The sequence below is a fragment of the Schistocerca piceifrons genome, chromosome 3, assembly GCF_021461385.2.
Source record: "Schistocerca piceifrons isolate TAMUIC-IGC-003096 chromosome 3, iqSchPice1.1, whole genome shotgun sequence".
NCBI classification, from domain to species: Eukaryota; Metazoa; Arthropoda; class Insecta; order Orthoptera; family Acrididae; genus Schistocerca; species Schistocerca piceifrons.
In genome coordinates this window covers 133,551,142-133,565,921 of record NC_060140.1, presented here as the reverse complement: position 1 = coordinate 133,565,921, position 14,780 = coordinate 133,551,142, and the positions used below count along the sequence as shown (strand labels likewise).

General features: G+C 37.8%; 1 protein-coding gene across 2 annotated transcripts in view; it reads right to left on the bottom strand.

The window, feature by feature from the left end:
- Nucleotides 1-748: 748 nt before the first annotated feature.
- LOC124787809 (ubiquitin thioesterase trabid) overlaps nucleotides 749-14,780 on the bottom strand; it is a 114,330-nt gene continuing 100,298 nt past the window's right edge. Inside the window, exons 8-9 of one of the 2 annotated variants that reach the window (XM_047254735.1) lie at nucleotides 12,954-13,102; nucleotides 749-1,502 (exon numbers count right to left, since the gene is read on the bottom strand). In XM_047254735.1, coding sequence (XP_047110691.1) covers nucleotides 1,421-1,502; nucleotides 12,954-13,102 — 231 coding nt within the window. In that variant the 3' untranslated portion in view covers nucleotides 749-1,420. The remainder of the gene's footprint in view (nucleotides 1,503-12,953; nucleotides 13,103-14,780) is intronic. The other variant, XM_047254736.1, reaches the window with a different exon arrangement.

The following is a 14,780-nucleotide window of genomic DNA, read 5'->3' as shown; positions in this document are numbered from 1 at the left end:
AATCCATATTTCACTGGCATTTAATGTTGCATTAACCTTCATCATCTCCATGTGCTTGCCATACATAAAATGCTAATGATATTGGAAGACTACTTTAATATTGTTCCTAGATTAGAATGACAACATTCATGTCACAAATTAAATCTCTTCACACTCCCTGGCTCTTCAAGATTGCCAGGCCACATTTTCAGTCAATATGTAACTATGTACAGATTATTGAACTTAAAATATTTCTACACAGTTCTCACTTTTGAAAGTGTTAACAATGAGCATCCATTATTACCTTCAAGTGCCACCATTAATTTAAAAGTAAGCTTGCATTTTTACAACTTGGTCTCTGCACTTGCTTTTGGCAAGTGTCAGTAAAGCAACATGTCGGATCAGATTATATATGAGAAATAAAACATAAACACTACTTCAGTTTATAAGACTGTAAAACATATGATTATTTAAACTGAATATTTCAACAAATGTATAACTTAATATGAAAAATCTTAGTTGCATCATGAAAATCCAATTATCTGGGAATGCACTGGATATTCTGATAGCTCTACATGTTTCAGTTGTGATGAATACAAATATCTGTATTGACAAGACCCTGAAAAGAACCTGGTATTACACAGAAGAAAAAAAAAAAAAAAAAAAGAAAAGAAACATGTAAGTAACTTGACATGTTACTGAATAACTGGAAGTGTAACAAAATACCATTGGAGGAGAACAGGTGGGAATAATCACAAACAAAAGAAAAAACAATCAACAGTTTAATTACAACAAAACAAAGAAAAATATCTTAAGTCTGACTACTGCCAGCTCTGACAAAACAAATATCTCACAGCTTTGTACATGCAAAGTTAATTAATCTACGCATTTATAAGTAACTGTGCTTGATGACCTGCAGAGAATATAAAAAAGGGGAGATAAAAAAATTAGGTTATCTTGTGAAAATGGATGACAATCGAGTGTTTTTAGTGTACAATTATTACAGAAGATTGACTCTTGTGTCAACATCATAACATTTTTGGAGGCAAAAATTACTGTTTGTGAAGTAACAAATAATAGACTTTCAAGTATAACTCTACAGCACAATAATTCTTTGGAAGAAAAATATATTAGCAAGTGTTCCATAGTAAGTCACAGTTTATAAGTATTATTACTGGAATTGGATCAACACTGTATCTTTTATTTAAGTTTTGAACAGATAGAGAGAAAACGCTTCACCTTCAAACTCAGCTGCAAATACAGTCACTAAAAGTCCTCTAATAAATATTTTAAAAATTTAATCGCACACTGTTAACAAAATCTTCGAATGGCTTTTGCAGTGTCCCATTTTCATTCACTAGCACTTTCCGCTAGTTCTATCTTCTGTGCACTTACTTGGATCCATTACGTACTCATTTACAAAGCAGATCTTCACATCTACCTACTCATCATCAGTTTCACCACCGTCACTTGAATAATCCTGTATTGGAGTTGGACGAACGAATGGTGCATTTGCTACCTGTCTGAAACACAATTTGTAACTTGCTTAATTGATACCCACAATATATAACTCAACAATTAAAAGCTACATTACAACCTAAAATCTCAAACACATAAGGAAACTACAAAAGCAAAGAAAGTAGCTTGATAAGGAGAAAGTAAAAAAAAAAAAAGGAGGAAATATTACATGTACAGTTACAGATAACTGTTCTTTTTATGGCGTCTGTGAATTGGGCACAAAGAGGGAGAAAATAATACTGGTACACTGTGTAGCCTCCAATTACTGTTAAGTGGCATGCAGAACACTAATGTAGATGTAAATATTGAGTAAAGGCACACTAAAACATTCTTACAGATATTATATGAGTTTACAAACTTTAACAGGTCATAACGGATGCCAGAAGTTACGTTTCTAAAAGCACGTAAACTTTCAACATTCCTTCTTCCGTTGTCTCTCATCTATGGGAAACCCTTAAGTGAAGACACTGGCATCCATATTCAATGGCTCACCACAGTATCAAAATTTTTTCTGTAATTGCTACTATTTCAGACTAATGAGTACGATGTGGAACAATCAAGCAATAGTGAGATTAGTAAGTAATATAACAACTGGGAGAAGCTGGTTGGACTGCGTATGGAAGCATTTATCATATTCCATTGTATTCTATTTAGTGCAGCATTTAATATATCCATATCAAAGTTTAACCTGTTTGTTGAGCATTCTAGATAATTCCCAACAATGGCCTAAACACACACAGCTGAACCCCTTGTAGCATTTATTGGCCATATCAGTTAAAAATGAAAAATACTATCATGAATACCGATTGCAAAAGACGGATAGAATGGTGGTGGTGGTTAGTGTTTAACGTCCCGTCGACTACGAGGTCATTAGAGACGGAGCGCAAGCTCGGGTTAGGGAAGGATTGGGAAGGAAATCGGCCGTGCCCTTTCAAAGGAACCATCTCGGCATTCACCTGAAACGATTTAGGGAAATCACGGAAAACCTAAATCAGGATGGCCGGAGACGGGATTGAACCGTCGTCCTCCCGAATGCGAGTCCAGTACTGATAGAATGATATTGCATAATATTTGCATTATGTCTTCAATGTTATTGTCAATTCAATGCCACATCATGAGCTCTTCCTCAAAATAGAGTCTGCAAAAACAATCTATTGTTTACTGGCTCTGAAAGTTTTTGTAACTAGAAATCTACAGAACAGCCAAACATAGTCCAGCCTGCTACAAGAAGTTGCCAACAAGTACCCCAGTTCATCCTGAGAATGAACTGAGTGCCCGCTGTATGTGTATGGATGATTAGGAAGCTTCTGGGGTAAGAGGCTCTAGTACAAGTAAGTTGTGTGGAAACAGTTGTTCTTGTAGACCCAGCTAATTAAATATACAGATATATTTTATCTCTACAGAAGAAATCTTGTTGAACAGTAAGGCTATTTATGAAATCATGCCAACACTACTCATTTTGGTTTTATTACTGACCCAGATCAGTGTCAAACAATTTCACTTATCTTGTGACAAAACTGTTATATTGAAAAACCTAAATTCTAACAATTTTTACCTCATTTAAAAAGTGGTACTGAGGTAGTGATAAATGGTTACAATAGGCCACAGCTTCCAATGTATAACTAATATTTGGATACACAGGGTGATTCCATGATGATACAAACTTTCAGAGAGAAAGGCTAAATATATCAATCTGAGGCAAGCAACCCTGGTTCGGAAATGTCCAAGGCTAAAGTTCTAAGTGAAAATTGTTCTGTTAACTCTGACAGTAGATCTCTTCTACTGCAAGGTCTTTGCTTTCCACATATTGGGAAAAACAAGAAAAAATGTCCAGTAAACATGGCCTCTAATGAGCATACATTAAGAGCTAGGAGCACTACATCTTTGATACCGTGAAACACATCTCTCTCTCTTACCGAACATTTATTTACTACATTTAATGCTCAGATTAGCTTTTCTCAGCTTCTTTCACATAACTTCACTCAACAGGAATCTTCCATTTACATCATTTCCACTGTTCCTCTCCACCTGTGTCATCCTCAAATTTTTGACATTTTCCCCACTTCACATTTTTGTTAATTTTTAAAAATTTTTTTTTCTTCTTCATATTTTGAGGATTCTCAGCCTACTCTCCTTTCCATTTATGATATTTACAATCTTATTTGCTCCTTCTTTTTTTCCCTGTGGTGGTGGTGGTGGTGGTGGTGGTGGTGGTGTTGTTGGACGAGTAGTTTAAGAGATTAAGGTGCTCAAAAACATAACTACTTGTATCTTCTCCTTAGCAAAGAACAATCATCACTAAAATGTTGAAAACTGGAGCACTGATACAAGAAGGAACAAAACAATATTAGAGTTGGGGTTGGGTTGTTTGGGGAAGGAGACCAGACAGCGAGGTCATCGGTCTCATCGGATTAGGGAACGATGGGGAAGGAAAGTGGCCGTGCCCTTTCAGAGGAACCATCCCGGCATTTGCCTGGAGTTATTTAGGGAAATCACAGAAAACCTAAATCAGGATGGCCGGACGTGGGCTTGAACCGTCGTCCTCCCGAATGCGAAACAATATTAGAGTCAAACCTCATGTTGGCAGAAAGTCAGAGAATAAGCACAGTTTGTACAGGACAAAAATGAGGAAAGAAATTGGCCATCTCCTTTTCAAAGCAACTATCTGGCAATTAGCCATAAGGTAAGTTTACACTGCAGCCTTGCTACTCTCACATCGCTGCATCACCCAGCATTGATAAAACAATCCCATTAAGTCTTGCTGGCACATTTAACCAGCAGTACTGCTGTTTGCTGTGCTGTGCTATGCACTTTGATCAACACCAGGTGGTGGTATCAACCTGATGGCGTTTTCATCAGCAACCACTGCCAGCCATCCTGATTGGCCATTAATGCTGCCCTTCTTTGTACATGTTAAATATCCCCTACTATCCCAATTTGGTACGGTTCCTACACAGCAATTTTCAAGGATGCATCACATGAGTGGCAGGAGAGCTTCTGTAAAGTTTGGAAGGTAGGAGACGAGATACTGGCAGAAGTAAAGCTGTGAGGAACGGGCGTGAGTCGTGCTTCAGTAGCTCATATGGTAGAGCACTTGCCCGCGAAAGGCAAAGGTCCCGAGTTCGAGTCTCGGTTGGGCACACAGTTTTAATCTGCCAGGAAGTTTCATATCAGTGCACACTCCGCTGCAGAGTGAAAATCTCATTCTGAAGACAAAATTAGTTTGATTACTGCACACTCAAAAGCATTTAAGCAATAATTTTTCCTGTGCTCTGTATGTGAACAGAACAGGAAGAAACTGTAATATATGGCACAAAGCTAAGTACCCTCTGCAATGCACATCACAGTGGTTTGTACGCTGTGGATGTGGATGTAGTTTTAGACAGCACGGCTACTGTGATCTTGAGGCAGTCAATCACATCTGGACTTGTTTCCCTCCCGAGTAAATGCACAACTCATTGGCTCATGTACAAGATGGTTTTAAAAGTATCTGCAGTTGAGCCTAGAACTTCCATTTTAATGTTCAAGTATTAAGATCTTAATGAACCATACACTTTACGTAAAGCAGGTATGATTGTGCAAATGCCTTACATTATTACAGCAGACATTCTCTGTCCTCTAATTGTCTGTACCTGCAAGTGTCAATGGATGCTTTGTACCTACAGGCCTGTACCCTAAATCCTTTTACATGCAGCAATTATGTAAATCTTTCATGAAATGAGAAAACCATATAGGTCAAATGAGAGTAGGGTTACATATCGAGCAGGAAGGTTATGACATGGGCCAAAGGATAGAACACTTTTATATAGCTTACCAAGAAAAACTTTTAACCAATGCTATTTTCTAATTATTTTACTTTCACTTCTAACTGATATGCAAGGTATTTTCTGTTGTTACTGTATATGTGTTAATAAGGTACATAAACTTATAACTACCTTGACCATATGACAATCCTCTTAAAATTCTCAATGTTTCTTGATGATAGTATCCACAAAACACATGTTTATAAAACACTAATATAGAAATTTTCACACTGTATATGTGGACAAGGAAAAGAAAATCCCAGATTGGGCCCAAATAAATATACTCTTTCACAGGTGAAAATACTCTTTCTCAAGTGTAAATATACTATAGACCCAGCATGAAAATAAATTTTTTCTGTGTTAGGTGACAATATAGTTTCCCCTCAGAGTTGTAAAACTTATCAATCCTTTGAATGGTAAAGATTTTGTACATTAGTGTAGAACTTCCTGGCACTTTAGGAGATGAAACCCATTGAAAAACTTGGCTTGGAAAGATCTTTGATGCGCAACAATATGTACACTGCATATTTTTGTATTACAAAAGTATGAATACATCATTATTAAGTAGTGTGAACACATGAATAGGAAAAGTTAATGGCTTAAATTAACATTCATACAGCATAGCTACAAGAAAAGCTATGCTTTCACATATAATATTGGTCTTTTTTTAGTGTGTGTTACCCTTTAAGATATATCGAACACAAATATGCCACTAAAATTTTAAATAATGGTATAAATGGTTATTAGTTTTGGCCCAAAATTTTTCTAAGTGACTGGTCCTAAAAGTGTTAAGTTTTGAATGACAAACACTCTGTGAGTTAAGAAATTCATCACACATTCTCACATGTAACATAATTCATCTAATGTAAAAGGAAATTTACGTTGCAAGTAACACTTCTCACAATATTTTCTTGTGACCTGTTGGAAATGTAAATAGTTGTGATGTCACTCTCAGTGAAAGCAGTTTATAGTTACGAAGTATTGCATGGTCTCTGTCCTAAAGCCTTTGACACATTTCGCTATCTGCAGGCCCTTGTGTGTGCATCGTGTTTTGTAGCTATAAATGGAACATTTTCTTTGCAACTAAAGTTTTATTTTGGTGTTATTACCTTGTGTGTGTTTTAATACTGCAATACTTTATTCTGCAGTAGCACACTACTGCAAAGTATCAGTTCTTACCAGTCAAAATTACAAAAATTTAACTGGAAACTGAAATAATGAAAAATTCTTCAATTCTAAAAAATTCCCAGATTATTCCCAGATGAAAAAAATTCCAGATTTCCTGGTTGTCTCAGAGTGTACACGCCCTGAATTTTACAATTGTTAGGGGCTTTGAAAATGCTGATTTTTTTTTTTTTTTTTTTTTTTTTTTTTTTTTTTTTTTTTTTTTTGGTCATAAGCTACACATACTTGATCTTCAGGAAACCAGATACCTCATTCAAACAGGGTTATTCTACAAACCGATCACATAAAACACATGACAATTGACACTAAATTCCATGAGTATTCCACTTTCTTTCAACACATATTTCAGTAACATACATCACTGAATAAATAATTAACCTATCCAGTGCACCCTAACCATACACTAACAGACACCTGGTGCTAGTTTTAAATCTAAGCCCATATAATAATGTTCATATTAGAATAATCATGGAAAGAGCTTCACCTTTTACCTAAAAAATGTGAACAATTGTTGAATGTATTTTAAACTCATCTGAATCCTTGTCTGACTTGTGGACAACTAGTACTGTTTAAGTGCAACTGTAAAATTTGCTAGATTATTACAACGTTCTGCTCTAGTCATGATTTCTTTCATTTATGTTTTACATGGCACATTTCGGGAAATGATTCCCATTTTCAACTGTGTATTTTTTTGTACTATGCTATTTTTTCGTAATGTTTTCTATGTGCGAGATTCTGCTTTGTTTTGTTGTTTACTGCAATATATAAAAAAATGTGATATTTTTAGTTAGTTGTCGGTTTTTATATGCAGTTGGTAATGAAATTTGGAAGAACTTGTACTTAAAGTTTTCTTATGGTCCTTTTGTGCAGTCTCTCACACATGTCAAACATCACTCACAACTTTCAGTGCTCAGTGATGAGTGATGTTTAACATGCGTGAGACTCTGCACAAATGTACCATAAGGAAACTGTAAATACAAGTTCTTTCAAATTTTGCCACTAACTACAAATAAAAACTGATAAACAACTAAAAATGTCATGTTTTTTATATACTGCAGTAAAGTCAACAAAATGAAGAAGAACATCACACTTCAAAAACATTACGAAAAAGTGGCACAGTACATAGAAACACACACTTGAAAATGGGAATCATTTCCCGAAATGTGTCATGTAAAATACAAATAAAAGAAAATTGTGACTGGTAGCAGTAAGTTATTTCTAAAGAAACCTATTTTTTCAGTCGCAGGCATTAAAAAAAATTATAATGGACAAAATTAGCTTACTGCAACCAGCTGCCAGCTCTTGTGCGCTCATTATTTTATATCAAATGGAAAATTCAACTCTTTTCCTACTTCTAAATTTGTCTAATGGCAGTTCAAGGATTTTGACCCCTGATGGTAAGAACTAATTAGCCATCTCCTTGTAATTACACAATATGTTATGTTTCAGAAGTGCAGGGAGTACTTTAACTACATTAAATTAGACATTAAGAACATTCTTGTCTACAAGAGAAAATAAGATATGTTTCTGCTAAATAGCAGTATACAAGTTGAACACAAAAGATCTTTACACTTTCAAAAGTGTTGTACAAATGAAACAGTATAGCTTATTCGCTTCAAACCTTACCCTGTTTATAGAGTGTCTTTGGAAGGTTCTCCCCTTTCTTTTTTTTTACATAAAAAGACATATAACCATAATTCTATAATTCTTTTGTTGCAGGCTCCCACCACCAGAGAGTGCTAGTGTAGAAAAAGTACCCCACAAGAGAAGAGCTGACGTGACCTTCAGTTATCGCAAAGCAGTCTCCATTAATGCCTGGTACAAATAGTCTGAAGAAAGAGTTGCATTTGCAAATGAAAAGGTCACGGTTGGCCTCCGACAACTGAGCAAAATGTTGATCACATTTAGACAAGATTCCAGAGAAACCTGCTGAAATCAACATGACAATGAAGTCTCACACTTCAGATCCCACAAACAACCCTTTCTAAAATCCAGCATAAATGCTTGCGCATGAAACTGTACAAACTGTAGTTGGTCCAGGCACTCACTTCAGGAAATTACAACTCATGCACAGAGATATTGGCAAGGATATACAATGAGGAAGATTCACACAATTGTAGCTTTTGGCCATAAAGGCCTTTGTCAGCAGTAGCCACACATACATACATGCACGCGCGCACGCACGCATGCATGCACAAGGACACACACACACACACACACACACACACACACACACACACGTCTGTCTCAGAGAACTGAAACCACACTGTGAGCAGCAGCACCAGTTCATGATGGGAGTGGAGACTGGGCGAGGGTAAGGAGGTAAGGAGGTGGCTGGGGCAGGGAGGGGGAGGGATAGTATGGTGGGAATGGGGGACAGTGAAGTGTTGCAGTTTAGATGGAGTGCATGAAAGAAGTTGCAGAGGGGGGAGGAGGGATGTAGCGGAAAGGAGAGAAATAAAAAGAAATTAAAAGACTGTGTGTGGGGATGAAATTCTGGAATGGGGACAGGGAGGGGGCTGGATGGGCGAGGACAGTGACTAACAAAGGTTGAGGCCAGGAGGGTTACGGGAACGTACGATGTATTGCAGGGAAAGTTCCCACCTGCGCAATTCAGAAAAGCTAGTGTTGGTTGGAAGAATCCATATGGCACAGGATATGAAGCAATCATTGAGATGAGGGATATCATGTTTGGCAGCATGTTAAGTAACAGGGTTGTCCACTTGTTTTTTGGCCACAGTTTCTCGGTGGCCAAACATGCGGACAGACAGCATGTTGGTTGTCCTGCCTTCATAGAATGCAGCACAGTGGTTGCAGCTTAGCTTGTAAATCACATGACTGGTTTCACAGGTAACCCTACTGTGCCTATCGCAACTCAACATCTCCGCTATATGGTGAGTAGCAACTTTCCTTCTCTGGTATTGTTACATTCCATCCTGGATTTTCCATTGTTTGATGTACAATGAGGAAGTCACATCAAAGAAGTTATTTTTTAATGACAAAGCAACATTTCACACTAATGGTAAAGGCAATAGGCACAATGTTGTTTTGAGGGGACAGAAAACACCCATTTCTCCTCTGAACATGAACAAGATTTGCCAAAGTTCAAAGTGTTCTGCACAGTGTCGAGGCAGAACATTTATGGCCCCTTCTTTTTAAGGAGAAAACTGTCACAGGCATTTGCTACTGTGAAATGTTTTCTTTGTAGCTCCTGTTTCAATTTCAAGATGATGTAACTACTGCATCTTGCAACAAGATGGTGCACCTCCTCATTTCCACTTGGCTGTCCACGAAGACCAAAACATACATCTGCCTGGATGATTTGGCCATGCAGGTATGCTGGCCACCTTGTTATTTTTTACTGATGTATATGAAAGATAAATTGTTTGTTCCGCCCTCACCACAGCTACGGTTGTGAATTGCAGTTGAGGTAGGGTACATCACCATCAAGATGTTGTAAAAGCTTTGTGAAGAGTATGATCATCATCTCTATGTTTGCAGAGTGATTCGAGGAGCACATTGATCATCATCTCTAAGTTTGCAGAGTGATTCATGGAGCACACATCACGAAACTGTAAACTTGTTTTAAAAAAAAGAAAACAACTTCCAGAGACAAAATTTTGACAGGGCACAGTTCAAATTGAGTAAACTGTACTGTTTCATTTGTATGAATTTTCAAAAATGTAACGTTCTTTTGTGTCACCCTGTATAAGTGGTGTTTTGATAAGTCTGGTAAATTTCCATGAAAGAATGGAACATTTTTGTTGCTTGGTAATTCTGATTATTCCAAGGATCATACAAAGAATTTAAACAATGTACAGCACACATTTCATTGTTGGCAGCTGTCTGAATTGGTCAGTGTGTCTACTGCAACTGACAATGGGGAAAACTGAGCTTTGTGCTGTTATTATACATCCTCATTTAAAAGTTTGGATTGGTGCATAAATCAAAACAGAACTGGATGAAGTTCATGCTGATTCTGCACCATTACTGTAGACCATTTTCTCCTGGAGTAATGAATTTAAATATGGTCAGACAATACCAAAGATGAAACCCGCTTTGATTGTCTAACTGACGTCACCACAAAGGAAACCATCTTGAGTATCCATTATATGAAACTGCCAAATAAAAATTCATGAGATTGCTGAAACTGCAGGCATCTTAACAGAGTGAGTTCATAATATTCTGCAAGGACAATCAGTTATGAAAAATCTGTGTGCGAAGCGGGTGCTGCTACTGCTCACAGTTGACCAAAAGTGGATCCAGCACAGCATTTCAGCGCAATGTATAGCGTTGTTTAATCACAATCAGCCAAACTTTTTGCACCGATCAGCGACTTGATGAAACCTGGATCCATCATTACCACCACAGTCAAAATGGCAGTCAAAACAATGGACGAATGCTAACGAAACCACACCAAAGAAGGCAAAGGCCATTTTGTCAGCTGGTAAGGTGAATGCCACTTTTCTGGGGTTCCGATGGAATAATCATCATAGATTACTTGGAAAATGGCAGGACCATAACTGAGACCCTATTATGCTTCACTGTTGGATCATTTGAAACTTGCATTGGCTGCAAATAGACCAAGGTGTAGGAAAGTGCTCCTCCTCCAGCATTATACATAAGTGAGTGAATTGGCCTTTGAATTGGTTTGTCGTCCACCCTATTCAACAAACTTTGCTCCAAGTGACTCCTTGCTGTCCCCTAACTTGTAAAGTTGGCTTGCTGAGAAGAAATTTTCATCAAATGAGGAAGTGATAGTTGCAGGCAATGACTATTTTGCGGAGCCTGACAGAACCTATTTTTCCGATGGGATGAAAAAGATGGAGGATCATTGGGCCAAATGTATATCCCTCAAAGGGGACTACGAGGTGCGACAATAAAGTAATGAGACTGATATGAAAAAAAAAAAAATGTTGCTTACTGTTTTAGTCAAGTTTAGTGTTGTCTCCTTTAAAGTGGTTCCCTTCTGATTGCACACACTTTTTCCAGCACTTCTGGAACTCATCTTCTGTAATATCCTCCAAGACCCTCGTCACAGCTTTTCGGACATCTTGTGCTTTTAGAAAATGGTGTCCATTGATCGCCGTTTTGACTCTTGGAAATAGAAAAAAGTCGCATGGAGCAATATCTGGTGAATAAGGTGGCTGTGGTAGTAATGAAATTTGATATGAGGTTCAAAAAATTGCTGTACTGGAAGAGCAGTATGGGATGGCGCCTTATTGTGATGCAAAATCCAATTATCAGCAATGTTGCCACGGACACGAAGAACTCTTTTACGAAGTCTTTCTAAAATTTCTTTGTAGTAATATTGGTTAACTGTTTGTCCAGGAGGCACCCACTCTTTATGAATAATTCCCTTGGAATCAAAGCAGCACACAAGCATGCATTTCACTTTTGACTTTGACATGCGAGCTTTTTTTGGTCTGGGTGATACCTCTGAGCACCATTGTTAACTTTGACGATTTGTCTCTGGATTGTACTGAAAAACCAACTTTCATCACCAGTGATAACACGGCTCAACAATTCTGGATTGATTTCCGATTACTCTAACAGATCAGCTGCCACATTTTTGCGTGTTTCTCCCTGTTGTGCCGTGAGATTTTTGGGGACCATTTTTGCACAAATCTTTCTCATACCAAGATCTTCAGTTATTATTAGACAAACTGTTTCTCGATTGATGTTCAGTCCTTCTGCAATCATTTTCACAGATAATCTTCGATCAGACTGTATGAGATCACGCACCCTGGTCAAGTTGACATCCATCCGTGAGGTTGATGTTGTCCACTGCGGTCTTCTTCTTCAACATTCGTTCTGCCTTCACTAAACATTTTATGCCAACGAAAAACTTGAGCTCTTGACATAATCTTCTCTCCAAAAGCCTTCTTAAGCTTATCGTAAGTTGTCGTTGCTTTTTCACCCAATTTAATGCAAAATGAAATGGCATACTGTTGCGCAATATTATGCAGTTCCATTTCCGTGATGAGACACACAAACATGTGTTAACTCATTACATCAAAACTCGCGACTGAGCAGTTGCATCGATGTGCCACTTGGACTAGAAGCAGCTTATAGACCAAGGTCAAAGATATTGTGCCTACGCAAGCCTACAGGGTTGTCACATGTTGCAAAGTAAATCAGTCTCATTGCTTTACTGTCACACCTTGTATGTCATGGAGTAAGGTGAGTTGTTTATGAAACAAAAATCTTTTCTTGCTTTTTACCAGACTTACCAAACCATTCTAGTGTATCCCCATTTTTAAATGCATCTGTTGTGAAGTCAAAGACACATGACAAATCACTTGTAAATACATTATGACCTTACCTTTATTACATTTCTGCGTGTGTCCGCCTGTGCAGTGGGAGGAGGGGGGAGGGCAGGGTGCAGCTTGTTCAACTCACTGAGTTACACCTAGACTTGTCCTATAACATGGAAGTATTACAGTTACAATGATCCATGCTACTTACACTAATCTTCGATAATGGTTCAGCCATTCTTCTAACATTTGAGCTACTAAAAGTGGCCGTTTATGGAGATGCTGCTGTGCCACCATAATTCCTCCTTCTGTATGGCAGACATCCATCCACTGTCGCAAGATTGCATCTTCATGACCCACCTGTTACGTACAAAGAGAAAATAAGAATTGTTTCAGAAAGAAATACATTACAAAGTTTAGACTGTGTATGCTTAAAACAAATATTACAGAATTAGAGATAACAAACAAATAAATTATTTCATATAAACACAAGCCTAAAAATGTGCACATTTCAGCTGCTGTTCAGAAGTTGGTAACAAATCTAGGTTTAAAACTGCCACGAGAATAAGAGGAAGAGATCATAAAAAATTATTAAAACATCACAAAAAAATCCTAGGTTTCAGGATTATTAGTTCCTTCTTTGGGGGAGGAGGGGGGGGGGGGGGACAGGTAGCAAAGGATTGAGCGGAAGGCCAGGGTATTCAGGCCACAGGATGAGAGGGCAAGGCTGGACAAAGATGCAGTGCCACCACCTCCTTCATATTTGTCTATCTTCATCCTCATTACAAGTTAGTCTCCACCCCCCCCCCCCCCCCCTCCCCATACTGGGGTCTGAGTGACGTGTACTTCCATTTTAACCTTCCACAACTTATGCTCCTCTCCAACGTAGGACCTAACAGTTACAAAATCTAGAATACTGTCTTGTATATACAATAATTTATTAAATCTAGATTGCCTAATAACCACAATGTTCACATTACTAGTTTTGGCAATTTATAGCTATCTTACGATGTGATTAATCCACTAACAGCTTTGTCATGATGTATACACTCAATAACTAAAATGTCAATTACACAACATGCCATCACACAGTAATACGAGAAATTGTGTACAGCCACCACAAGTGGCTATAAGTGTTGCTATCTGCACTGTTTATCCAATTTCTTGTTTCTTTCATTTCCATTTCTCTCTCTTTCACGTTGCTGTTGTGGTCTTCATTCGAAAGACTGGTTTGATGCAGCTCTCCAAACTATCCTACGCAAGCCTCTTCATCTCCAAAAAACTGCATCCCACATTCATTTGGACCAGCTGTACCTGCCTCTTTGTCTCCCTCTGCAATTTTTAACTCCCCCCCCCCCTCCATTACCCTCCCCCCCCCAATACTAAAACTGACAAATCAACAGATCTCTTCTTTTAGTCAAGTTATGGCACACATTTCTTGTCTCCCCAATTCTATTCAATACCTCCTCCTTAGTTAAGCAGTCCACCAATTTAATCAGAAGTATTCTTCTGCAGAATGGCATTTGAAAAGCTTCTATTCTGTTATTGTCTGAAAACCTCATTCACATTTCAATCCCATACAAGGCTACACTCCTGACAAATGCCTTCAGGAAAGACTTCCTAATATCTAAATTTATTTTTTATGTTCAAAAATTCTCTTCAGGTTTTAATTTGACTACATTTCACTATCCTTGTTTTACTTTTATCGATGTACATCTTATATCCTTTTGTTGATGTGCATCTTATATTTTCCTTTCAAAACACTGTGCATTCTGTTAAGCTGTTCTTCCAAGCCCTTTGCATCTCAGACAGAATTGCTATGTAAATGCCAAATCTAAAGTTTTTATTTCTTCTCCCTGAAATTTGATTCCTTATCTGAATTTTTCTTTGGTTTCCTTTAATCTTTGCTGAATGTACAGATTGAATAATGTCACCAACAGGCTACAACCCTGCCTCACTCCCTTCTCAACCACTGCTTCCCTATCATGCCCTTTGACTCCTGTAACTGCCATCTGGTTTTTATAAAAGTTGTAAATAA